This window comes from Vipera berus, assembly GCF_964194415.1.
Source record: "Vipera berus genome assembly, chromosome: 7".
Taxonomy (NCBI): Eukaryota; Metazoa; Chordata; class Lepidosauria; order Squamata; family Viperidae; genus Vipera; species Vipera berus.
The window spans coordinates 47,270,831-47,298,258 of record NC_138209.1 but is presented as its reverse complement, the minus strand read 5'-3'; the positions used below and the strand labels follow the sequence as shown (position 1 = coordinate 47,298,258).

Genomic DNA, 27,428 nt, shown 5'->3' with positions numbered 1-27,428 from the left:
TAAAGGGAACACTTAAATTAACACAATAGTAGGATGTCCTATTTTCTGTTCCCTTTATTTTTTTGAGCAGTATACACACACACACACACACACACACACACACACACACACACACACACACAGTATAGTCCACATTCTTTGCTGAAACACGAACTGGTTTCTCACTGACTGTTGTTTTCACTTCTCAGTCTACCTTACAGCCTATGATTTTCTCATGGACTTCCATCCACATGTAAGTTAAATCTCACTCTGCATAGCTTTTTACCAGGGTTAGCTACCCAATATGTACTTTCCACATTTTATTTGAGCAATTGTTTTACAGGGATAATATAGTTTGTGCTTATTAAATAATTTCCCTTTAATATATATAACCTAAATTGTTATACTATAGGCTCAATTTTGTGTCATTATAGCTATATCTTTTTAATATAAGGTGTATTAAACATGTTCTTTCTCCCTGCATTTTAGCCTTGACAAGCTTCTAGAAAAATAATCCCAAATTTTTAACTCTGATTTGCTAAAAAATTTAATTAAGGCAACGGTTAAGTTGTATGTTTGTGTTATGAATGTAAAATATTCATCAAAACATTTATGTGCTAACTGAAACCGTTCTGTATAGTTCTTGAAAGTATGCTTCCCTGGCTTCTGGGGGATGTGACGATCTACCATAAATGTACATACCATTGCTTTGGGAGCTTGATGTGATATGCCAGAGTACGAGTGAATCTTTGGATTTGATTGTCTTAATGAGGTATGTCCAGTTGTTTTTCATGGCTTCCTTGTTCTTGCGGGCAGCAACTGTTTGTAGCATCTCTTCTGCTGGAGGAGGTCCTGTGCTGTTAGTGTTGTATTGAATAAATAGGTCTGGTAAGTGGTAGCAAAGGGGCATTAAAGAAGTCCTTGTCAAATCATGACTTGGAATGGCATTATTGTTGCCTTGTTACTACAGGCTAAATGCTGGTAGAAGTCTTGAGCAAGGGCATTATAGTTCTCTAAGAGTGCATCAGGGTAATCAGCTGATATCAGGACAGGCTGTATGCACTGTAGGCAATCTGAGACCAGGAACTCAGTTATCATTTGATTTAGCTGAGTTAATTCACTTGGCTTGAAACTAGGTACTTCCTGCTGGGATTAACAGAGGTTGGTGATAGTCTGCAGTGTGTATGTTCTTTGAATGAAGGCATTTAAACTGGAGAAGAGATTACTTCTAAAGCCATGGCATAAGGGAGAAGGTCTCTAAAGACAATTATATAGTCAGTAGTGTGGGAAATCAGCTCCCCAGAGAAGGAAATATTAAAAGGGCATAAAAATATATTTCCTAAAAATGAATGAACCTTTATTGTCAAAGTATAACCACGTATACATTGAGATTGGCTGAGCCTCCCTTCGTGCCCCCCCAACTCACAGTGACAACAAACCCTCCATCTTGTTACACCAGGTGAGCTAACTGCACAATACACCGGCCTCGCAAGTCAATCATACATAAATTTATAAAATTATTTTCCGTTCAAGAGCCTGACAGCCCATGGATAAAAGCTGTTCTTCAGCCTGTTGGTACGGCTGGCTATACTCCTGTATCTCCTACCTGATGGTAGGACAGTAAAGAGATACCGACCAGGGTGTGAGTCGTCCCTAGGAATTTTCCTCACTCTTCCAAGGCAGCGAGCCCTGGCAATGTCATCCAGTGGTATCAGGGGACAGCCCAGAATGTTTCGTGCTGTGCTCACCACCCTCTGTAATGCTTTCCTATCCGTAGCTGTCAGGCCAGCATACCAAACCACAATACAGTGCAAGAGGACGCTCTCTATAGTAGACCGGTAAAAGAAGGTCATTAGCCGTTGTTCTACCCTGTTCTTCCGCAAGACTCTGAGGAAGTGGAGTCTCTGTTGGGCCTTTCTGGCCACCTGGGTTGTATTGACTTTCCAGGTAAGATCTTCACAGACGTAGACTCCCAGGAATTTAAGGAGGAAACTCTCTCCACACAGCCCCCCCCAATGTAAAGTGGGGCAGGTTCCTCTCTTCTCCTCTGGAAGTCTAGCACCATCTCTTTTCTCTTGCCGATGTTCAGGTGCAAGTTGTTCTCTGAACACCATATGTATAGTTTTTGTACCTCCCCCCTGTATGCTGTTTTGTCTCCGCATGTAATATTTTTTTTATTTTTTTTTAATTCCATTTATATCCTGCCCTTCTCCGAAGACTCAGGGCAGCTTACAAGCTTAGCAGTAGCCTTCATTCTATGCATATGCCTGCTTATTAGGGCTTTCACACACACCCCAAGCGGCATTATTACAAAGTCAGCTTATTGCCCCCAACAATCTGGGTCCTCATTTTACCTACCTCGGAAGGATGGAAGGCTGAGTCAACCTTGAGCCTGGTGGGATGCGAACCTGCACTAATTGCAGGCAGCTGGTGTTACTTAAGGAGGCATTAGCCCACTGCTCCACCAAGGCTCTATGGTGGTATTATCTGCGAACTTAATTATCGCAATAAATGGGTCGGACGATACACAATCATATGTGTAGAATTACAGGTAGGGGCTAAGCATGCAGCCCTGTGGCGAGCCATTGCAAAGCTTCAGGTGGGTGCATAAAACAGACCCAACCCTCACTGTTTGTAACCGGTCCCTGAGAAAGTCTTTAATCCAATTGCAGATGGAGGAGGAAAAATTCAATATATTGAAGAACCAGGAAAGCATGCCCAGTTTTCTTAATAGTCCCAGGTCTCCTTCCCCCAAGCAGAAAACAAGTTTTATAGGCATGCAATCATCATGAAGATTGGAGCTAGAAGCTTAGGAAGACAAAAGACATAAAATCTACATACCCCAGCCCCAAGGAAGGAGGATATGGTCTTTGGACATACTAGGATTGACCCACAACCACCAAGAATACCAGAAAGGCACACCCAGACTCAGGTCAGAATAGGTGACACAGGAAATACAAAGCCTGACACAAGAAATAACTCCAAACAAAAGACTCCAGGGGGTATAAAACCTACTCCCTACATGTGCTCAGTCCCTTTTCTGCTGGATCCATCTTTCTGTCTGACTTTCCTCTGCAATAAATTTTAACCTTCTTCCTAAAGCAGTCGCCATGTTGTTTATCCCCGGCTTGGATGGAACCATGATGAAGACTTTTCTTCTTACAATTTTGGCACACCAGAATGGGACTCCAAGCTAACCTCTCCAATGGACTGAGACTGGTAAGCCCCATCTTGCCGGCAACAGACCCCTTGTGTCTGTGGATGGGTTTCCCAGGCCCTGCCCATGTGGAGTCAGGGTAGTAAAGGCAGTTTTGAGTTTGAGCTCAAGGGCTGCTTTGGAAAGAAGGTGAGTACCTCTAAATTTTAACTTTAAAACCCAGGGGAGTGAAAGAAATGTGTGTCTGTCTGTCTGTCTGTCTGTCTGTCTGTCTGTGTCCCCCCCCCTCTCTCTCTCTCTCTCTCTGTGTGTGTGTGTGTGTGTGTGTGTGTGTGTGTGTGTGTGTGTGTGTGTGTGTGTGAAGACCCTTTACCCAATCACAGTTGGATTTTGCTCCCTCTTCTGGTCTTTCCTAGCCGCAGAAAGGATCTGTTCAAGTGGCAGACCCTGGAAAGCATGCGGGTTTGGCCAGAGTGCAGGACCTTTTGTTAGGGAAAAGGGAGAGGCTGTGTGAAAATGGAATGGAATGAGTGAATGAGAGAATTAGATTTGGGCAACTAGCTGGTTAAGACTTGTAAGCAAAGAAAAGCAAAGTTAGAAAATTAAGCCCGGGCAAGGAGTGTCCCTTACCTCTGGAAAGCAAGCAGAGGTCCTCCCACACATTTGAAGTCTGCAAAAAGTGGGGGTGAAAAGTGAAGTTAAAGCCGGTAAGAGAGTGTCCACGTACCTTCTGCAGGGGAGCAGAAGAGTCCTCAACAGACCCCTTTTTTGGTCTGAAACCATGGTGGTAGGTCCCTAAAGAAGCATCACGTACTCTGTGAGGGATCCAGAGTCCTCTGTGGGTCCCTTTTTGACCCAAAACCGTGGTGGTAGGCGGAAGTCTCACTAGGAGGCTTCAGTGCGCCGGACCCGATAGAACCAAAGTGAACCCCTGCATCAGGAATAAGGGAATCATGGGGTTTTCTAGTTCAAGGGTCAAGATAGGCTCCCCAGTAAAGCTTGCCTGAGGCCTGGGACGGGGATTAGCTACCCGTTCAGGCAGGTATGAAAAAGAGATAGGTAGAGAAACTATATATATATAAATGGACTTTGCTAGGGCTTTTCTGGGAAATCAGTTTGGCTAAATAAAGGTACTCAAAGGGAAATTAAAGAATAAGAAATAGTGATTCTCTCTCTCTTTCTCCCTCTCTATGCAACCACGTGGTATGTTTAAAATATGTGCCTTCCCTAATTTAACTGAGATTTATGGTGGGAATGACTAGGATGTGTAAAACTAAGACTTCTGTTTCCTTTTCTGTTCTCTTGTCTTTGTGTGTATGTGTGTGTCAAAGTCTTTGTGTGTAAGGTAAATGTGACTGGATTTTAAAATTCTGCTAGAAATTCTGCTTAAAATAAGCCATAAAAAGAATATACCCTCATTCTGTTTGTCTGACCAACAAACAGTGAAGAAAAATGTGTGTTTGTTTTTTTTCTCCCTTTCTCTCTCTGTACTCTTAAGAACAGCCCAAAGTTAGCAGGACGGAATGTTTTAAGTTCATCTGCTGGAAAAGTTTCACTCTTGCATTTAATAATAATAATAATAATAATAATAATAATAATAATAACAACAACAACAACAACAACAACAACAAGTTGGAAGGGACCTTGGAGGTCATCTAGTCCAACCCCCTGCTCAGGCAGGAAACCCTATACCAACTTTATCAAATGCCTTCCTGAAGTCCAAGTAAATTACATCCACAGCATTCCTCTGGTCTACTAATTTTGTCACTTGGTCAAAGAATGCAATAAGATTTGTCTAGCATGATCTGTTTTTGACAAACCCATGTTGGCTTTTAGTAATGATTTTGTTTGCCTGTAGGTGTTCGTTGATTTGTTGTCTGATTATCTTTTCCAGAATCTTCCCAAATATTGAGGTCAGACTGATAGGTCTGTAGTTTCCTGGATCCATTTTTTTTCTTCTTTCTCCTTTTTTTTTGGGGGGGGGGAAGATGGGAACTACATCAACTCTTTTCCAGTTTGCTTGTGAGACAGTTCCTTTTTTGGGTGTTTTTGAATATAGCTGAAGTGGAGCTTCAGAGGAGTCACTATCAATGTCATTATCACTGTTACTGGTGAAAAAGTTACAATATTGTGCTGACAGTTTTCTACCTGAGTGAAAGAAAGGCAGCAGTGTGAGATGATCTGAGCATCTCAACAGGGCAGACATGTAAAGTTGGTGCTGGACTTCCATATCATCAGGAGGGGAGGGGGAAGAGATGTCAGGATTGTTGCTTTGATGTCTGCTAGTTTCTTCCTCAGATTAATGAGTTCTGTGTTTATATTCTCGCTCTTGACAAGTCTGTCAGAATTACTTTTGGAGCCTACGTTTTTTATGGCTCCTATCTGCAAGGTCCTGACCATTTGTCACTTTCCTGGTGATGAGATCATGGACTAACTGGTCCTTAAAGACTCTGATAATTTGGATGTGGTGAGTCTGCCACAGAAATTCATTCATTTGTATAAGTCTAGAGGGGAGAGATTATTGTTTGAAACCCAGGAATATGTGCTTAGCATTTTCTGAGCTGGGTAAGTAATAAAAGCCTTTCAAATCAATTTCTCTATTTTGGCAATTTAGGAGCTGAGATAGTGAAGTCACACTAGTCTTATGGTGGTTCCAGCTATGAGCATTTTGATGTATTTCCAGGAGTTGCTTTTTCTGTATGATGTTGGATGGGTGCTTCTGGATGCACAGTCGATATGGGATAGGCTGCTGGAGAGTCAGGATAACCAGCTTCTGCAACAAATTTAACCCCTGATTGCAATGGAGGATTTGCAGATCAAGCACTAGTTGGAAGCTGCCATTTATCCACTGCAGTATGAAAACCAATCAATTTGTTCTGCAGACAAAAAGCAGACCTCATGGTAAGAGGGGAATAGTATAGCTGTAAGGGGAGGGGAGAGGGACGCAGTGGCTCAGTGGGTTAGGACGCTCAGCTTGTCGATCAGATGGTTGGCAGTTTGGCAGGTCGAATCCCGAGTGCCGCGTAACAGAGTTGAGCGCCTTTTACTCGTCCCAGCTTCTGCCAACCTAGCAGTTTGAAAGCATGTAAAAATGCAAGTAGAAAAATAGGAACCACTACGGTGGGAAGGTAACAGTGTTCCGTGCGCCTTTGGCGTCTAGTCATGCCGGCCACATGACCACAGAGACGTCCTCGGACAAGCACTGGCTCTTCGGCTTTGAAATGGAGATGAGCTCCGCCCCCTAGAGTTGGAAACGACTAGCACACATGTGCGGGGGAACCTTTACTTACCTTTAAGGGGAGGGGGTGCAGGAGACTTACTCCAGAAAATTATCCTCACTACTTCTCTACACCAGCTTGCACTGAAGCTTTGGAGGAATGGGGGAGGGTGCTCTTATTCCTGGCTTTTGTGTTTGCAAATTCTTTGGAGATGAAGGGGATCCTGAAGTTGTAGATCTGCTACTCACATTTTTGATTGCCTCTGCGATGGGGAAATAGGAGTCAATCCTCATCTGTTTTAATGCTTTGTTGGATTTATGGGCCCCAATATCATTACTGGGGTTTGCCCAGCTTCTTTCCTTACTTCTGGATGCCATTTTTAGGTTGAAGGCCTGAGCCAGAGGCGTGAGAGGATGGAAATTCATTTCAGGAGCTGCTAGATTGTTTCCATCTTGTCTCTTCCCTCCCATTTTTTTAATAAGAGCAGGAAATAAAACAAGGAATGGGACTGTGCAGATGTGAGCAATGGATTTGTTCTCCATCCCAATGATGCATACCTTTTTTTTCTTTTAAGTGAAGTTAACTGAAGGATTCACTCTTGGAAAAGATAACTGCATGGGAAACTTGCTAAAATTGCCAGACCTGTATTCTACCAAGCTACTACTGTGTATATTGACTGATAATGATTCTTTGGTATTCAGGCAGACTTATTTCCCCCGGAACTAATTGGAAATGTCAGGAATTTAACTAGTGATCATTTTTATACTAAGCATGATCTCTACAATGAACTACAAAATCTCTCCAGGTAAAGAACTGGAGGCAATGGAGTCACAAGGGCAAAGATGACTAGCACTGATGACAGGAGGTAGTCTGACTCACACTGCCAAGGAACCTGTAGAGATGTACATAGCACAACTCCAGGTTGCTAAGAAACATACACTTTTCTTTGAACACTGTCACAAGGATGAGCATTTTACCAGTATTTAATAATCTGATGAAAGGCCCAGTTGTCACACTTGCACAACTGTAGAGATGGCAAATATGTGTAACTATTGTAATTAAAAACATAATTATAAGAGAGATCCTGGAAGTCTTATGACATTTATGACAAAAGAGATAAAAATCTTCAAGTGCTAACCATGTCTGATATTCAAATTAAAATGCAACATATATATTCCCAGAAGATCTTATTTCACACAAATTTTATTCTTCCATTTCTTCCCCTTACATTCTATGCACAATGTGTCAGAGCAATGTAAACCGACAGTAATGATATGCAATGCCTGCACAGTTTCTTGGCAGCTGTTGGTCTATAAAGTTAAAAAATTAAATTAAAAATAAGTAAGAATCACAGAGGATGCAATTAGTATGGCAAAACCTGGCACCAGTCAAGAATAAAAAAAAATACAAGGAGTAACTTAAAGACTGAAAGTGCAATTAATTTAGATCTAAACAGCAGCATTTGTAATGACGTATCCAAACAGGCAGCACTCTAATACCAAAAATCAAGCTGTCCTTTTTTCTTACCTGCCTGGATGATGAGCTTTGCACATTCATTACATGGAAACAGAGCAACATATATGCTGCAGCCTTTCACATCAGCAGAATTCTTGTTCATTATGGCATTCAGTTCAGCATGACATACTGATTAAAGAAAAAAAAAGATTGTTTCAACAAATATTATTATGTGTGTTCATTAAAGAAGATCATCAATCTAAAACTTAACAAAGTGTTAACTGCAAATGCCCAATTCATTCCAGAAGCAAACACCAATACAAGTTGTCACACAAGAGAAATTTAGCAGGGGAGACAGAAGAGAAACCAAGATCAATGGAGGTCAAGTGGTCTGGCCAGGCTAGTAATGAGGAATGAAATAATTAAGAACATTAAAAGGGCCATTCACAAACACCTACAGGACAAGTCAAGGCCATAGGCTGAACGCTAAGTAATTTCAGCCAATATGTCACAGCACTATTGCTCCCAGAGAGTATCTAATTGCCTACATAAAGGAGCTCATTTAGGGGCCTACATGCATGGATACATTCTTTTGATGAGGCACATGTATTTTGTATTCCTAAATACAAAGAGTTATGACAAAAAAGCAAGCAATCCTGTCCTCGAAATAACTGGCAACTAGGGCACAGAAGAGATGACTAGCACAAAGAATGCCTTTTAGAAAATTACTCTGCCCTATTACTACTATTATTAATGCCCAGTAAGAACTCTGAAACACAATTAAAACAGTTATTTGATAACCAGACTATCATAAATAACCTTAAAATGAATATTTATAAATAAATTCCAGGAGGCACAAGTATTTATAAAGAAACTATAAATTTATCAGTATAAAATGTATTCTTTTGGCAGTATACGTGTTAAACAAATTAGCAACGATTTGCCTATTTGTGATCACTGTCTGCAAGCAAAGTCTTCTCTATCTAAAAGCCAAAGCTGGCAAATTCAATTATCAGCAGCATGTTCAGTGGGACTGGAAATCACTTTAGTTTCACACATTGTTTGATATATTGGCAGCAGGAACTGTTACCTGTGATGTACAAAACCAGTTCTATGATTCTTTGGGTGTTGGTCTATGTAGTCAAATTCTTTAAAGATTTTTCTTAAGACCACGGAGAACCAGAATCCCGTGGAGCTTTAAAGATTTATTATGTTGCTATGATAATGCCATGCAAAGCAAATTCTATGTACATGGATTTCAAGATATTCTTTGTATAGTCAAGCTCAGCTTGTCACTATGATCTTCCCTTGCACTTACCCTCCATCCCACCACTAACTGAAATGATAATTCTCACATTTCCTAATTAGAACAGTAGTTGCCAGCTGAGTTTCAGAAGCATTTATCTATCTCTGTAAAATCTGTACATTTATCTATCTCTGTAAAATATCAGACTGGGGAAACTTTGTCTAGTAAACAGCAGTTAATATTATTAAACTGCATATATTGCCATAATGAATATTTACAATTTTGATAAATTTAATAAAAAACATTCATTTCTAAGTAACATTAAAAAATCCATGATCTGATGGGTTATCCTTTCAGAGATATTTCCTTACCTAAACAGAGAAGCGGGATGACCATGGGTGGACAAAAAAATTGGGGAGCGGGAATGACTTCCAATCAGTTTCTCCATTGACTTTGCTTGTGGGAAACTGGCAGGGAGCATTGGAAATCACAATCACATGGTTGAAGCTAACTGCAGTGATGGTATAGTGCAGGGGTAGGCAACCTCGGCTCTTTTATGACTCATGGACTTCAACTCCCAGAATTCCTGAGCCAGCTATGCTGGCTCAGGAATTCTGGGAGTTGAAGTCCATGACTCATAAAAGAGCCGAGGTTGCCTACCGCTGGTATAGTGGCTACAACTTTGAAAATAGAACTAGTGTGAAGATCCTTGAAATTTCAGTTACACAGGTGTAATGGATCCCAGATTTTGTACACATTCTTTAAGTTAATGGATTTGAGATAAACTGATTTAAAAAACTTTGCATTATGATGAACCATTTGGGAAACTTGTAGGTAGAACCATGTTGAACCCAAAATAATTTTGCACAGGCCTAGTCAACTGTCATTATGGCAACCAATTTTGGGCAATACACCTTAATGCTCTGAAAATGCCAGAGATGTCCTCCAGACATAAATATTTAGGCGCCCTGTCTCATCCAGTACAGATTTGTAACAATACTAATAACCACAGCAATCCAAGAACAAAGAAAGTTTGGATTTCAAAACAAACCAACAAAATAAAATAATATGTCCTTTAAAAATGAAGAACATGCAAATCAGAAGCACAAAAATTATACCAGAAGTCAATTTGGATTAAATTCCAGAAACATATTTTGGAAAGTTTCCATAGTTCCCAGGTAACCTTAGGGAAAGACAAGACTCCTTTAAAGACTTGGAGACTTGAATGGCATCTTTGGAATTGGGTCCAAAATGCTGTAAAGCTTTAATTTATACATCAATGTTATCCAGGATGAATGGGATGTTCGCCTTGGATTTTAAGAATATTAGGAATGACATCCTTCGCATGAATGTACTTTTGTCATAACATGATTTTTTTTCAAATCTTGAGTAGACATTCTTAGCATCTTAAATTACTCTTGACAGGATGAAACAGACACATAGGTAACAGACCAGTCAATACAGCAAGAAATCAAAGCACATCGAGGTTAGATGGGCAGTATTCATTGAAGCAAAGCCATTATCTCTGAATAGTTAGTATTATTTTAGTCCAAAAATCTAAATGTCAGACACACCAAATAATATAAAAGATGGGACAAAAAATCCCCCCCAAAAAAATTAAGAACAACACAACAGAAAACTGAACTTGCCATGCAATTACTTTTCCTACCATGGAGAGTATTCACAGCTGGACTACTTTTCCTCTTTGGTATGTAGGATAAAAGTATTTTATTCTATGGTCCACAGATGGCAGTAGAGAACAATCTCCAAACTCAAGGGACTGATAAAGAATACCAGAAAGAACTACACAAGGTTGAAGTGGAAGAAAAACAGGGATAAGCATAGATACTACAGCAAAAAAAGGCTCACTAAAATATAATAAATCATCAATAGAAAAGGAATTTAACCAGTCAACTTGTGCTACAAAATCTCAAGTGAAAATGGCAGAAGGATGGTAAGTGTAGGATAATCTGTGCCCTGTAGAAGGTAAGTTACCTTGAATGTGGGCCTCTTCTGTTGTTCCAGGCACAGACATGTCAAACTCGCAACGTCACGTGACGTCGCGCAACATATCGGGATGGTTTTGCCATTGCCAGCAATGGGGTGGGCGCGGCTTCCGCATGATGCATCCGGCCTGCAGGCCGGCAGTTTGACACCCCAATTCCAGGGTAACAAAAACCACTGAGAACTAACAGGATGATCATACACTTTGGTCAACTAACTCCCACTACTGCCAATGTTTTGTCATAGGGTATATTCCTGTGGAAACCTAGGATTTCATTAGGACACAGACCCAAAGCAGCTCTTTTGGATTCTTTCCCCCCATTGATTATGAAAGCATATCAGAACTGCTGGCATTAATTTTGTTTTCCCCCATTCTAATTCTACAAGCAGAATTAAAAATTAACCAGGTGCATTCCAATGCTCAATTCTTGCTAACACCACTACTTTACTTTTTAAAGTGCCCATGAGAATGTTGTTATTACTGTTCAATTTCAATCATATATATACATATACATATACATACACATACACACACACACACACACACACAGACAAGAACATGGCTATTTCTAACGACTTTAGGAGAGAATATTTGTAGCACTAGGTTAAACTGTAGGATCCTTAGTGCTCTGAGCTTTGTCATTTTCTTGAAGTCATTTCATTATTCAACTACGTAACATCATCAGTGCATCTAATTACAGGTAATCCCCGTTCACTTAATGCTCGTTCAAAGTTATGTGATGAGCGCCCCCTAGTGCTTACAAGCAAGTCCCGAAGTTATGAATATTGCAGCACCACAGCAGTCGTTTGTCCTTACGAGTGACCGCAGTGGCTCTGCAACATTCACCCTGGTTATTCCCTCCTTCCCTGCCCCAGGTCTCCCTAGGCACCAGGCCTTCAGTACTCACCCTGCGAAGATCGAGATCCTTCGCTTCCTTGGCTGCTCCAGGCCTTCAGTGTGTTTGCAGAGAATGGAGGCCTAAAGTAACGCAAGATCACTCAAGATCAATCGGGCAAGATCTCATGCTACTGATCTCGCGTGATCTCATGGTACTTTCGGCCTTTGTTCTCTGCAACAGAGAATGGAAACAAAGCTGGAGGACGCTTCCACGTGCCTCCGGAGGCTGGATCGCGGCTCCACAGGCCATTTCCAGGCTGTTGTCGCCCAGATTTGAGGCCGGGGAAGGCTTCCATTCCCCCCGATTCGGGCTCCAGAGGTGTTTTCCAAGCTGCTGCCGCCCAGATTTGAGGCCAGGGAACACTTCTGCAGCCCCCCCCCGTGGCCCGATCGGGCCTGGAAAAAGCCTCCAAAGCCCGGATTGGGCCATGGGTGGTGCACGGAAGCGTTCCCCAACCTCAAATCCAGGCAGCAGCAGCCTGAAAAACACCTCTGGAGCCCAGAGCTGCAGCAGAGAGGAAACGGATCTTTTCCAGGTGAGTCCGGCGCAGCAGGAAGGGAGGGGGAAGCATGCGGTATCTTAGTGGGTCAGGGAGCCCTTGGGGGCCTGTTCCAGCACTAGGCCCTCCATGGTCTTTCCCACCCTGAGATACCTCATGTTCACTTAACGAGCTGCATGCATTTTAACAAGCAAAGGAGTGATCTCATACCTCGAACTAGATTCACTCTACGAGTTTTTGAGTTACGAGTGGAATGGGCAGGCTCCACTACACTTGTAACTCAAGGACTACCTGTACTTTGTTATCTATTTAAATTCTATTGTAGAGATGAAGGCAGGATAAAATATTAGCCTCTCATCTTTCTCTTTCAGATTGACTGATAGAACATCCTACTTCAGGACAACTTCAGTTAGTTTAGGTGTATCAGCCAGCATTTCTGTATACTAAAACAGCAAATCTTCAATTGTCACGAGTGTCTAGCTTGGGCCAGCCATCAGGTCTCCTCCATTACAGTTCTCCTTATAATGGTTATTTCTATTCGCAGTTGTTTTCTGGGAGTCCACTTCTAATGCCTGTTCAACAACCCCTTCTTCTTCTACAAGTGCATTCTCCTATGAGAAAGTAATTCCCAATCCTTGCTTCTCTTATCCGCTATCTAGCACAAAGAATCTGTCTGGGTATCTATGTGAATATATGAAAAGCCAGACATGGCTGAATGCAAGATGTCTGTTTATCTTTCCGCAGAAGTAACTATACCTGGTTACCGTCAAAATCTAACAACTTGCCAAAAGGTCTGTGCCTGACAAGGATTATATATTAGATCTTGAGCTAAAAAAGTCTGTGCATGGTGACTGCCCTATGCTCAGCCATAATGCCAGGTTGATTGGAGGGAAGATCACTTTTCAAAGACCCAGAGAGATGAGGAAGCACTGAACTTGAAAGGGGAAAGTTCATTGAGAAAACTTTTCAACTACATTAGTCCAGTTTGAAGTCAATCAAAAAAAAGCATTAATTATGCCCTAATCCTTTGGGTGCTTGGGGATAGCCCCATAATTCCACTTCCTGAATAGGTATAAAAAATGGTCCTTTGGGCAAGAATGAGTGAAAACCACCTGGGTGAGTACTTATTCTGGTAGTGATTGTCAAAAAAAAACCCCAGCCTTAAGAATGGCAGTCGCAACTACCTGAGGCTTTTGCTGTGTCCAGGGAAAGTCTTATAGGAATAGAAAAGGAAGAAAAAATCCACAGAAATTTAGAAAGGAAAAAGTTTAATTTAGAGTTTTTGTAGCAGTCTGCTTAAAAAGAGAAAGAAAATGTTTGGGAGGTTGCTCACTGCTGCCATGTAGGAGCTATAAAATAAAATTCTTTGATCCTGCCTGAAAGGAGAGAGGCACCTCAGGCAATATATTGCCTTCTGTTTCCGTCAGGAAAAATAAAGACCTAATTTAATCATTATATTTCTTACCATAGGGATATTTTGTGTTGAGTTTATTATCTGCTGTTCTTGTCCAAGGGAGAAGATCATCACTGCATCCATTAGGCATCCCATTGTATCCAATTCCAACAATCTTGTTTTCTGAATTCACAATGCAAGCACCAACCTAAAACAGAACATCTAGTTAACTGTTTCACTACTGTGATCCATATACCTGTTGACTATGATCAGAAAGGTAAGATGCAGAAATATTAATTGATGTATCAAATGTATTGAATTTTGAGACTGCCCAATTCTATGCTGTCTTACTCAACATTATCCAAATGATATTATATTAATTTATGGGTGCTGACAGCCAAACTGAAGAACAGAACACCAACTACAAACCAACTGTAACTATATGAGGCTCCACAATCACCTATCTCAAGGCCCAGAGAACAATCAGATCTTTAACAATTTTCAAAAGATTGGGAGTCACATGAATCTTGGGATGAGAGAGGAAGAGCTATAACACAGTAGGTTCACTTCCTAGTTTCCCTAAAATGACACTGTTTACTCAATGGAACCTGGAGCATACCTACCTGAATTCATGCACCTCTAGCATTAGAGGTTCAGGTTATCTCAATGTGCCTTAAAAGTTGGTATTTTAACTGCAGACCTTCCTAGACAGAGACAGCCTATTTGATTTTCATCCATGTATACAATGCATTGCATATGATGGCTTTTCAAGCCTGCTAAGAAGTTACAATTGCAAGCACAACCGCAAAATTACAGTATACATATATACGGTGTGTGTGTGTGTAAAAAAGACAAATAAATAGCTTCCCCTTTTATCAAGACAACTAAATTTCAGGAACTTATCACTAACATAAAAGATCTCTTCTTCTCATCTTATCTCTTATCTATAAACAAATTATAGCTTCACCATTCAGTCCTAACCAGTAAAAATCTATTCAGTTACCAAAACCCAACACGCATTTTAAATTTAATCAAATAAATGTTTCATATGTCTTTCCTTTACTTTCATCACAGTAACTTATCAATTTTTCTAAAATCACAACAAAAAAAATCTTCCCATATCATATCTTATCTGTAAACAAATCTTTAAAACCTCATCATTTAGAACTGCTCATATAAAATGGATTAAGAACTACCAGAATCTTAATCTTTCATCCCATTATAATGTTTAGTGCTTTCTGACTGCCTCTTGTGTCTAGTCATCAAAGTCTCATATTTTTCTCTAATCCACAATATCTTTCCATTTTTAGATTCAAAATCTTCATACATTATTAATAGGATTTTAAACAACCCACAGAAAGGATTGGGCAAAGCTGACTTCTACTCAGCTCCTAGAACTCTAAAACCCGCCAGACCACTTTGTGGGAAGCCTCTGTATGAAGCCCTTTTGGTGTTCCTAAGTCCTTGTTCCACTGTGGTTGTTCAATGTTCACTGCTTCTCTGGAAGTCTCCAAAGCTTATAAGCAATTTAGACATAGGTTTCATGTTTGCATTTGTTCTGTTTTCTGGGCTTTGCTGCTTACTTTGACTGCCTCCCATTTGGGGCAAACTGACTGCAGCTTGCCTCCTCAAGATCCAACAGACAACTGCAGTTCTCTCAAGCGGAGAAGTCTTTTGGTGTACTGTACAGGTTTAAATTTAATCATTAAAATTGAATAGTTGTTTAAAATTAGCCCAAATGAAATTATTTTAATTCATGCATGCAATCACAAAATTCAGTGATCATTCTTGAGGTCACCATGCTAGAAACCTTGAGAATTTCTTTGAGTATCTTCACTCAAATTAATGTTTTTGTACACAAATGCTCTCAGAAAATATTCCCTTTTAGAGGTTATTATACTGTCTTTGCTCCCAAATGAAAAAGCAGGATATAAATAAAATCAAATTAATAAATAAGAAAGTGAGGCAAACAGTGATTAAGAAAAAGGCATAAGACCTATGTTAATTTTTATCTCCAAAATTAAGACATTTCAGAAATATTTAATTAATAGTATGTTTGCAAGATATAAATGCTAAAACCAAATGCAGTTCAGTCTTAACTGGTCTAAAACTGCAATATCTATGGTATATAGCATTCCTTTAGGTAACTGGGATTTTTTTGAGAGGCCAGGTTCAGCAATGGTTGAGACAACTATACAAATAGAAGGGTATTTCATATTTATGCATAGGTTCTAGATTTTCTGAGGTGATTATTTGTTACAATTGTTTATTAGTTTTCCACTTCAGCATTAATAGGAAACTCTCCAGTATTCAACCATCTTAATTCCAATTTTGCATCATGTTTCAAGGGAAACACATAAAAGGGCAACTATTGGGCTACCTGTTATAGGACCAGGGCAAATTTCACTTAACTCATTCAAACTATATCACTGTTAAAGGGGAAGGAAATAAGAACAAATTCTCTCGCAAAAAAGATTGTTCATGTTAACACCTCCTCTATAAATTATGAAAAGTACCTTCCTTTGTTGTGAGTTAGGATACCTATTAAACCAGGGTTGTCAAACTGCCGGCCCATGGGCCGGATGCGTCATGTTGAAACCGCATCCACCCCATTGCCAGCAATGGAAAAATAATCACGATACGTCATGACAAGTCACGTGACATTGTGAGTTTGACACCCCTGTATTAAACCAATTGCTTTTGGATCAGGGCTTTTCAACCAGTGGCACAGGTACCACCTGTGGTACACTGACACCTGGCAGGTGGTACACGACCTTCCTAGAAAAGTGGTAGTGGGGGAGGGGAATGAGCTGAACTGGTGGCAGCACCGCACAAGCCTGAGCAAGAGATGGCTGGAACTGCAGGGCTGTCAGGGCTCAGCGAAAGCGCCAGGATCAGCGCTTCCTCGGGGCTGTCAGGGCTCAGTGGAAGCGCCAGGATCAGCACCAGGCTCCAGCTAGAGCTCGGCGCTGATCCTGGCACTTTTGAGCCCAGAAGAAGCACCAATCAGATGGAATGTTGCAGCATCTCCAGGGTCTTTTGATTTACATTCAGATGCTTGGTAACTGATTCATATTTATGACGGTCACAGTCTCCCAGGGTCATGTGAAGTGACCAAAACCTGCTGCAACCACCCAGGAGACGGGGGAAATAAAAACCAAACACTCCCCACCCCACCCCCGCTGCCAATCCTCAACAGAAATGCTCACAACAATGAAAACCTCGGACAGGAGGAAGAGCGCTGCCAGGCAGGCAGGTGTCTTGCTTGGCTGTGGCTTGGGGGGGCACTTTTTTCAGTGCCATTGTAAATTCAAACAGTCACTAAGTGAACTGTTGTAAGTCGACTACCTGTACTTCATCACTTCTTTTCTTTTTTGGTCATCCAGTTTTTGACACCTTGCTAGGCGACTGGTGGTACTCGGATGTTGCCATATCTTAAAAGTGGTACAATGGGTGAAAAGGTTGAAAAGCCCTGTTTTGGATGGCCAAAGACTAACGTTGTATAGTATGCCTATTCAGAAATAAACCCAAATGAATTCAACTCAATGTGATTATTCCAAGGATAGTTTGCCTAAGACTTCAGCTTCGTTGCTTTATCTTAGCCTGCCCAATTTTTTTTTTAAATTCCATTTATATCCCGCCCTTCTCCGAAGACTCAGGGCGGCTTACAAGCTTAGCATCTTCCTACCTGAGAATTTGGATCCTTGCTTCTTTGTGCTGACAAGAATGCTACAGCCATGAAATATTCAGGCCACTCCAAGTAATCATCTCGTTTTTTACAGGTCATCTCACAAGCATACCTATAGAAATTACACAAAGTGACAATAAATGGTTGTGGTTTACATGAACTAAGATTTTTTTAAAAGAAAATGAAAACCTGTACAAGATACACTTTGACTTCAGTGTTTGAATCTGTAGAAATAAGTCAATTATTGCCATAAAGAAGAGTGGCACCAGAGTTTAATTAAGTACAACTAAAAGAGCAGAATCTGACCTTGAAGGTTACAGATTCAAATCAAAACTTTAATAGTTAGAAATATTGCTGTTTTATATTTGCCTAGTGGCTTACGAACATTACTTTTCAGACCAAAAGGCCAAAAGGAGACTGAATTATCTCATTTAAAACTGCAATTTATAGTGTTTAAGTCATGCAGTATTAACTATTATCTATCCCTCAATATTATCTTCTTTGGAAAAATATGGAAAAGGTTACCTTACTTGCCCCAACATTAGTGACATTAAGTTGTCTGAATAAAGATACCCTCCACCAGCTATTCTTACAGCAAGAATCTGATGCAGTTTCATTTGTTACAGCTAAAAATAACCACTGAAAATGAAATATCTTTTTGCTGAATATTCTTGCAGGGTCAATGCCTGTTAATAATGATTTTCAATTATACCTCTCGTGCCATGTTGATAACATATAATCCAATGTCAGAAGTCAAGTGTTCTATTTTGACTGCTTTTGTGGTAGAGTCTAATAATAGGCCTTTTTTACTTTGCATTTTAGCAAACATGAATAAGCAGGTAGAACAATGACCCCCAAAAGCAGCATTTAAATAAACTCATTTTTCCAAAGCATTATATTCTTTCAAAGAGAATAATCCATGTGCGCTATTTTCTAATTCTCTAGATAAATAAATAGAGGTTTCCTGAGAATTGAAAGTGGGTTATGACTTGTGAAATATTTTGCTATTCATGCTCTAGACATAAAAACCTAGGTACATATTTATACTCATTCAAATTCTGCCTGCACTCTACAGTGTGAGCAGCCATATTCTTCCAACTCTAAAAAAACCCCTATCATTTAATGCAAACTCTCCTGAAAGCCAAGCTCATTTGAGACCATTCAAACTCTAGTATCTAAAATCCAGTTTGCAGGTTTTATATCCATTAACATTTCTCCCATGTTAATATTAATACCTCTTTCATTTACTGATCTTTAGAAAACATCTACATAGATTTTTCATCTTAGAGAACAGAAACTCATTTAAAATCCTACTGAGCTGAATTGCAAGGATCGTGAGGTACATTCTTTTTTACCCAATATTTTTGTAATATTTTGTAGGGTGGATTTGACTTAAATCAAGTCGATTTAAATCACAATTGAAATCACTAGCAAAAAGGCTTGATTTAAATCAACTCGATGTCATCTCTGTCCCTCAGTGGCTCCTCCTCTGACCCGTTGTTGACTCACCAACAGTCCTATTCACTTTAATGGGACTGCTGGTGATGCGGCAGTGACGCAACAAGGAGAGGGACATGGCGGGCAGCAGGTGAGTGGATGCCCGCTAACAGGCGCTGCCATGATGGATCTGAAATGACAGATGCTCTTTAAATGTAAGGACTCACTCTTGCTGGTAGTTAGAATCTTTAATATTATTATCTGCAAACAAAATGAAGGTTTCCTATTTAGAATAATAAGCTGTCAGGTTAGTAAAACAGCGATATCAGAACCGATTTTAGGTTAATAGGCTAATCACACATAGTTGGAAAACTATTCAAATTCTTTTAATTAAAATATTTAGAGCCTGGTACAGATGCATTTCTTTTCAAACAATCATACAGTTTGTAGTATACATAGATTTGCAAAAAAATGGGATAAAGTTCCTGAACTTTGTTTTATGATTTATCTCATGGTTACTGTGAAATTGTGTGAATGTATCAATACAGTGCGGGTCAAGAAGCAACAGTGAGAACTGGACATGGAACCACTGATTGATTCAAAATTGGGAAAGGAGTCCGGCAAGGCTCTATACTGTCGCCCTGCCTATTTAACCTATGTGCAGAGCACATCATGAGAAAGGCAGGGCTAGATGAATCAAAAGTTGGAATTAAGATTGCTGGGAGAAATATCTACAACCTAAGATATGCAGATGATACCACTCTAATGGCAGAAAGTGAAGAAGAAATAAAGAGCCTCTTGTTGCTGGTAAAGAAGGAGAGTGCAAAAGTTGGCTTGAAACTTAACATTAAGAAAACTAAGATCATGGCATCCAGCCCTCTCAATTCCTGGCAAATAGATGGGGAAGAAATGGAGGTAGTGACAGATTTTATTTTCCTGGGTTCCAAGATCACGGCAAATGGGGACTGCAGCCAAGAAATTAAAAGCGCTTGCTCCTGGGGAGAAAAGCCATGGCAAATCTAGACAGCACACTAAAAAGCAGAGACATCACCCTGCCAACAAAAGTGCGTATAGTCAAACTTATGGTCTTCCCCGTTGCAATGTATGGCAGTGAAAGTTGGACCATAAGAAAGGCTGAGCACCAAAGAATTGAGGCCTTTGAACTATGGTGCTGGAGAAGACTCCTGCGAGTCCCTTGGACTGCAAGGCAATCAAACCGGTCAGTCCTGATCAACCCTGACTGCTCTTTAGAAGGCCAGATCCTGAAGTTGAAACTCAAATACTTTGGCCACCTAATGAGAAGGAAGGACTCACTGGAGAAGAGCCTAATGCTGGGAAAGATTGAGGGCAATAGAAGGGGACGACAGAGAATGAGGTGGTTGGATGGAGTCACTGAAGCAGTAGGCGTGAGCTTAAATGGACTCCAGAAGGTGGTAGAGGACAGGAAGTCCTGGAGGAACGTTGTCCACGGGGTCGCGATGGATCGGACACGACTTCACAGCTAACAACAACAAATCAATACAGTGCATGTTATCTCAGCTTGCAGAGCTTGGATTCATTGAATGAGTTTACAAAAAATGTAAATATTGCAGAATATACTGCCTCATGCTATATAACTGAGCTCCATTTCATACTGAATAAACTAAATTATTAATGTATCTTAAATAGAAAACTATATTTAGATTTTTACTCCAAAAGCATTTCATTAAAATAAATTTGAGAAAAATAAAAAAAACCTATTTAAACAAAAAAAATCTGATTTTTTAAAAAAAATTAAAATTATTATCCTGATATTTTGTCTTTGCCTAAAGACTATACTAAAAATAGATTTAGATGATGAGCATTTGTCCTCACACTAACCAGAAGTTGAATCTGATTTGAGAGCACCAAAGTCACTGAAGGTTTTTAAGAACATGATAGGCAATACTTACAATTAAATTGAAAGATGCATATAAACATAATGATGGATTTTTCCTACTGCATGGTGAGCTCTGCTTTCCCCAAACATAAACTTTGGTCCCCAAACAAGCTTATTTACTAGAAAATTCTGTATTGGAAAAACAAGTGGTGTCACTTCCCATGCTGGCTCAACTCCTAAGGGAAAAGCCACTTCTTAATTAAGGGTTGGGGAAGACAAAGAAGGTAGGAGCCTTCCATGTCAGGGGGAAGTTGCTCCTTAGGGTAGATATGCTACAGAAAAGGTCTTGCTAGATGACAACAGTCAATACTGTAGAGTAGGGGCATCAAACTTAATTTCTTTGAGGGCCACATTAGCATTATGATTGCCCTCAAAGGGCCAGTTGCTGTCCCCTTTTCTCCCTCAGGCTTTCCCCAAAGAAGCCTCTCCTCTCCTCCCTATCGTTTTGTCTCCTCCTTCTTCCCGCCAAAACCCCTCCTTTTATATCCTTTTCTCCCCCATGCGTTCACTCACTGCCCGGCTGGCCTTTTCATGTAGCACTTATCAACTGCAGCTGCGTCCATTCTGGGGACCCCACTAAACACCGGCAGCCCCGCAGCTCCAGCTGACTTCCCCCCCCCCCGAAGACTGTGTGCGGATGCTGGCCACCCTGATCAGCTCAGCAGCGCCCCAGCAACACCACAGCTCCAGCTGACTCTCCCCCAGGCCTCTCTGGCGCTGCTACATATTCAATTACCTCCTTCTCTTAATTTGCTTGCAGGCCAGATCTAAGCACATCACCAGCCAGATCAGCCCACAGTCCTTGAGTTTGACACGTCTGCTGTAGAGCAATCTGGAGCAAACCTACCCCATCCAATTTAATGGGATAAGTAGATGTTTTCAGGAAGAATTGATCCCTCAAATAACAAGGCCTCATGTCATTCAAGGCTTTGAAGGAGATAACTACATCTCAAATTCCACCTGGAAAGAAACTGGGAATCATTGGAGTTCACACAGCAGGCAAATACAGCACAGATGAACTGGGGTAGCCAAAACTACACACACAAATGCATTCTGAGTGGTCTTCTAGAGAAATCTGATGTAGATACTTTGCAGTACTCCAAACAGGAAATAACTAGCACATGAGTGAACATGAGCAGTGCCTTCTGATTAAATGGCTGAGTACATTAATCGGTTCTTTATATACTGTATCTGCTCTAGGATTTTTAGTTTTTCCTAGATCTCTGCATACTTAAAATTGTACTAGAAAGCATACCAAACATTTCCTAAATAGTTTCTGCCTAGCATTGTCAGTTACTTTATAAAAATTACTTTGAAAACCGAAAGGAAGTTTCACTTCATACAGAGTAGTCTGATACAGAGGATCTTCAATATGCACTGTGCAAATGCCTCCTACAAAAAAAATCTCCAAATTTGGTCCGGAAAACAAAAGCTGTATAGCTGTGTTCATATAACATGACAGACTAAGCTAAAATGGAATTGACAGTCTGTGGTCCAGTACCTGTAAAACCAAGTTTACTTTTAGTATATTGTGTAAATAGGACCATTACATTAACTTCTGCTGTAGTGTGTACATTATGTAGGCATCTTTTGTTAATCTGCTTTTAGAGTTAAATATGTAGTATGAATCCTATCCCAGTGTAACAAAAAGTCATACAACTGTAGTGGCAGTGGCGTAGCGTGGGGGGTGCAGGGGGGGCGGGCCGCACCGGGCGCAACATCTGGGGGGGCGCGCTCGCACTGAGCTGCTCAGGGAGCCCCAAGGGCTGCACAGAGTCGGCTTGGCTCCGCTCTCGAGCTGCTCTTTCTTGCAAAGCGAAACGAGTCCGGCAGGTGAGATGGGCGGCCACATAAACTGAATAAAATAAATAGAAGCGCCCAACTCTCCGCCCAGGCTCAGGCCAACCGCAAGCGCCCCGCAGGCGCCCCGGCAGGCTTGGCCGAGCGAAGACGGACCCGCCGGCCGGCTGGCCTAGCTTCGTGCGCATGCGTGGCTTTATTTAGCGGGGCTCACGTGCGAGCTTGAATGCAGCGGCTCTTGCAGGTCGGAGCCCCGCCCAGCCGCCCTCGAGAGGGACCCGGAAGCATCCCGCATGCGCGCAACTCTTCTTGGAAAGTCTACGCCGCTGCGGGGCGCGTCTTTTCGGCAGTGCCATGACTTCATCGGGTTAGGGGGCGCAAATTGCCCCGGGTGCTGACAACCCACGCTACGCCACTGTGTAGTGGGCACATATTCTTCTCATGAAGCAATTTCTTCTCTGATTTTAAGAGAAAGCCTTCCACTAAATCAAGAATAATGTTGCTTTTCAATATTTTTTCCTTAGGAAGACTCATCTGAAGGACAATCATTACTTTATCATAAACTAAGATATAAGATACACTCTAGAAATTGGACTTAGATAAAAAGCTAGTCAAGATGAGGCTGTTTCTTCATTATTTTATGATAGCGGATCAATTTAAACACTCAGTTTTAAACTGATATCTTTAAACTGAGTCCTACGGGAATAGGGCGGTATACAAATCCAATAAAATAAATAAATAAATAAATAAACTGATCTTGACATTAAATCAGTCATTGCTGTAATATGAGTTCAGTCTTTCAGGTTTTACAATGGTTGGATTCAAAAGACTTATTTCCCCATCGGAACATATTTCAGTAATTGCTAAATCTAAAATCTTCACTTTTTAGGATCAAGCCTGATTTGCAGAATTCTTAAAATCTATCCTTTTTAAATTACTGCATCAATCAATTTGCTTTCCTTTTTAAATTTGAAGCATAGGATACGAATGTTTCATAAAATAAACATTCAGCAATACAATTTCAGATTAAATTACTTTAGATTATTTATCTATTTCTAGCCCACCTTGTTTTTACAAATAATTCAAGAACATATCTCAACATACAATTACAACCCTGTAAATTATCAGGTGAGCTGGACAGAAAGTGACTGGCCCAAATGGCTAAGGCAGGACTTAAACTAACAATTTCCCGCTTTCTTAGCTGGTGCCTTAACCACTAAATCAAACTCAGTGATTCTGAAAATAAAACTATATGAATACATTTAAAGTTGTTAGGTTAAATTCTGAGTTCACCAATATGGAAGAGCTCTTGTCTCAATTTTAGGACTGTCATCCCACCTTCTCACTGTTTTGTTTGTTTAGATCAGAGCAAATCAGAACTGGCATTTTCTTCCTGAAAGCTTGTCTTTCAGATCCACAAAGGTATAGAAAGAGAGCATTCAAGATAGACTTTACTGAACTTTGCTTAGTTAAATGCATTTATCTCATACCCTATGTAAATTTCAAATGAGTCTTTACTACTGTACTGCACCTAAAAGAAGCTGATTCTACATCTGTAAAGGATGCTTTAAAAATTTTTAATACTCTAATTTTAGAATAGAGGGACTTTTGGAAAAAAGTTATTGAACAAGACAAATTTTCAGAAATCAAAGAACTCCAGCAACATAATACTTAACACTAGCAATTTAACCTGCTGAAGGAAATGCCTTTCCTCCAAGTTGCAAACAACTACATTTTTTTTAGATTTGACAACAGCAGGCTGCATAAAGTATTGCTTTTGTCAGGGTTTCCTGCCAGGCAGAGCAACAAAACTGTGCTCTGCATTCCCAAGCAGACACAACCAGGAAAAGTGATTTTCCTCCAGACATAAAGGAAGCCATATATGTATGCAAGTTACTTAAATACAGTTTTCTGTATTAACCTCTGGGTGTCGAAACATCGCCTTGTGGGCTCTAATTGTGAGCTGATTTTTCTGGCTTGTCATATTATGTTGGAGTAATAGATACTCCCATTCTAAATTCTAATTCTAAATTATTGTAAATCCTTCTGTCATTCAATTTTCAGTAATAATCAAGACATTACATACTACTTTATAATCTGTGAACTCTATAACCATATAAATAAAGGTCACTCTGTCCACAACAATCAATGGTAGGCCATCAAATGCATTCAGCAATTACTTAAAATTTGTATTTGAATTTCAACTGAGTTTTGCAAAGAAATGTTACTGTTAAACAAAAGGACTGTTTCAGCCATCAAGCCACAGCTCCAGCATATGCTATTCAATTCTTTTTTCTCCCAGGCTCACCAATTAATAAGCTTACTTCTTACTGGACTGTTTTTTTTCTTTGCTCTTACCATTTCTTTCTCCCGATTTTTGTTTTACTTCATAAACTTGGGAAGCCAGGTTTACTTCATAAACAAGCCGGGTTTGTTCATTAACTCGAATAATGAAGAAAAAAAATGGGAGCCTACAAAATAGGTTACACCGCGATTCGCATGTACCTTTCCCTTATTGCGTTTGTGAATATACACTTCTGGTTCTCTCCTGTCTCCTGCATTGCGGGCATCTAAAATCAAAAGGGGCCTGCATAAAATATAGTGAAGAGACTGCTTCCATTTAATTCATTAAAATAGTAAGACGAGAAACGGAGAAATTTAAAGTTTCCCGTTTCACAGAAAGGAATAAATGATTTCATTCGGATATGTGTGTATGTTAAGTAGGCTTTGGAGAGACCGATTCAATTACCCAAGCAAGTACAAGTATGTAAAAGGGGAGCCGGGAAAAAGGCAGAGATCTAAGCAGCCATGGTGAATACACAACTGAGTGGGAACAGAGAGACTAGCGTGGTGCGAGTGCGCAACCCATCGGCAACCCGTGCCCCTACCCATTGGGGAAGATGGTCCGCAGCTGGCCGTCAGCGTTCATCGCGTTTTATCCAGGTCGGAACAAATCACGGTCCCACCGACGTCCGTCTCCCAACAGAGAAATCCGCCTTGCAGCTTGGCGCCAAAACTGAAGTCAGATTTGGCGGGAAAGGAAGGCAAAGTCCAACTGGAAAGCCCCGCCTCCTTTGGATTCTGCCTCAAACTACAAACATACTGGAGGCCTAAGCGTCCTCGCGGACTACATTTTCCAGAATGCATTACTCCGCCGATCCTGTCGAACCATCTCGGCAGGGAAGTTGTCGCGCAAGGGAACTTGTACGGCGCCGACGGCTAAGATTTTTTTTACCCGCTTTAATTTAATTTAATGGAGGACTACAATGGAGCCATATATCATTTCAGTAGCCTTTATGTCATGTGCTCCAATGAATATTCTTAATTTAGCTTCAGCGAGAGACTATACCACATAATTCCTCGTGGTTTTAGTTAATACTATAGTGTTTGGAACTTGTAGGAATAGTCATCTGACTTCCCTTTTTTAGGCTACATTGAATAGTGAAGCAGCTTGATCGTTTATTTTCGGGTTTTGTGCTCTTGTGGACCATATAAGTTATTTGCAAGCATATTGCACTTGATTGTACCCTGTTCCCTTCCTGACCATTCCTTATACAAGTATGCAGCTGATTTGATCTGTAAGCCTAAACCATACAATTGCAAACATTAGAAAAAGGATCACTTTATCACATGGTGACAGAATTGGGCTAAAACTTTTGTTGCTTAGGCAAGGGGGAAAATGTTTGACCCTGTTGTTTAGAAACTGACAGTGAAGTCTTACTTATAGTAGGGCTACCATATTTGAGTTGCAAAGATAAAATTTTGGGGGTATCATCTAGTGGTATGAATTTTTACAGAGTAGATACTATGACTCTATAAATATTTAGGAAATGAGAAAGACTTTTTCTTCATTATTGATTTACAGTACTATCCACCATTTCTGCTTGCATCAGAGAAACACTTCAGTTTTAAAGTTGGTGATCTTTTTTTTTTACTCCATCCTCTGACTTTTGTTACATCTTTGGTGCTGAAATGTGCTACAGTACCTACAGTGTGTCAGTATTACACTTGAAGTTATCTTCTTCCTGGTGTTTCTGCACAAATCAATGAGTTGTAAGAAGAATGGGGCTCCTGTATTACTGTGATATTATTTCTGATTTGAACAGATCAGCTTTGCATTAATTTACCTTTACAGGGAACTCTAACTGAGAGGGCAAATGTCAAAAGAGAAATGCCAGCAAATGCTATGAGTACTGTGGCTGGGCTTCAAAAATCTGGATGATGACTTGATAGTAGAAAATACTATAAAACCTTTTGCACCCACATAGTGATCTGGATTTTGCAACCTAAATATAGTACCCCTAGTAAATTTATTTATTTTTATTTATTTTAATTCCATTTATATCCCGCCCTTCTCCGAAGACTCAGGGCGGCTTACAAGCTTAGCAGTAGCCTTCATTCTATGTATATGCCTGCTTATTAGGGTTAGGGTTATAATGCTGATTATGACTAGAAGAAAGAAGTCTTGGCTATACTGGAAATGTCCACATCTGTGGCAACATTCAGAAGTTGGACCTAGCTGTTTCAAAAAGAGAATGCAAGATAAAATAGATTATGCATCCCCAGTTGCTGTAATGGGGCCCTCTTGATTTAATCAAGAAAAAAATGCTTGCTCTGTATTATCTACCATATAGAATGATGACAAAAGACTGAATAGCAGCACCCTGAAATGACATTGCTAACATCCAGTGGATAATGGAAAAGGCACCAGAATTCTGAAATATATTTCTTTTGA

The 27,428-nt window shown here is 40.3% G+C and overlaps 1 protein-coding gene across 1 annotated transcript in view; it reads right to left on the bottom strand.

Annotated features, from left to right (window-relative positions):
* Positions 1 to 25,720, bottom strand: part of DCTD (dCMP deaminase) — a 264,163-nt gene extending 238,443 nt beyond the window's left edge. Inside the window, exons 1-4 of the mRNA XM_081333125.1 lie at positions 25,582 to 25,720; positions 17,539 to 17,650; positions 13,923 to 14,058; positions 7,882 to 7,998 (exon numbers count right to left, since the gene is read on the bottom strand). Coding sequence (XP_081189251.1) covers positions 7,882 to 7,998; positions 13,923 to 14,058; positions 17,539 to 17,650; positions 25,582 to 25,622 — 406 coding nt within the window. The 5' untranslated portion in view covers positions 25,623 to 25,720. The remainder of the gene's footprint in view (positions 1 to 7,881; positions 7,999 to 13,922; positions 14,059 to 17,538; positions 17,651 to 25,581) is intronic.
* Between the last annotated feature and the right edge of the window lie 1,708 nt (positions 25,721 to 27,428).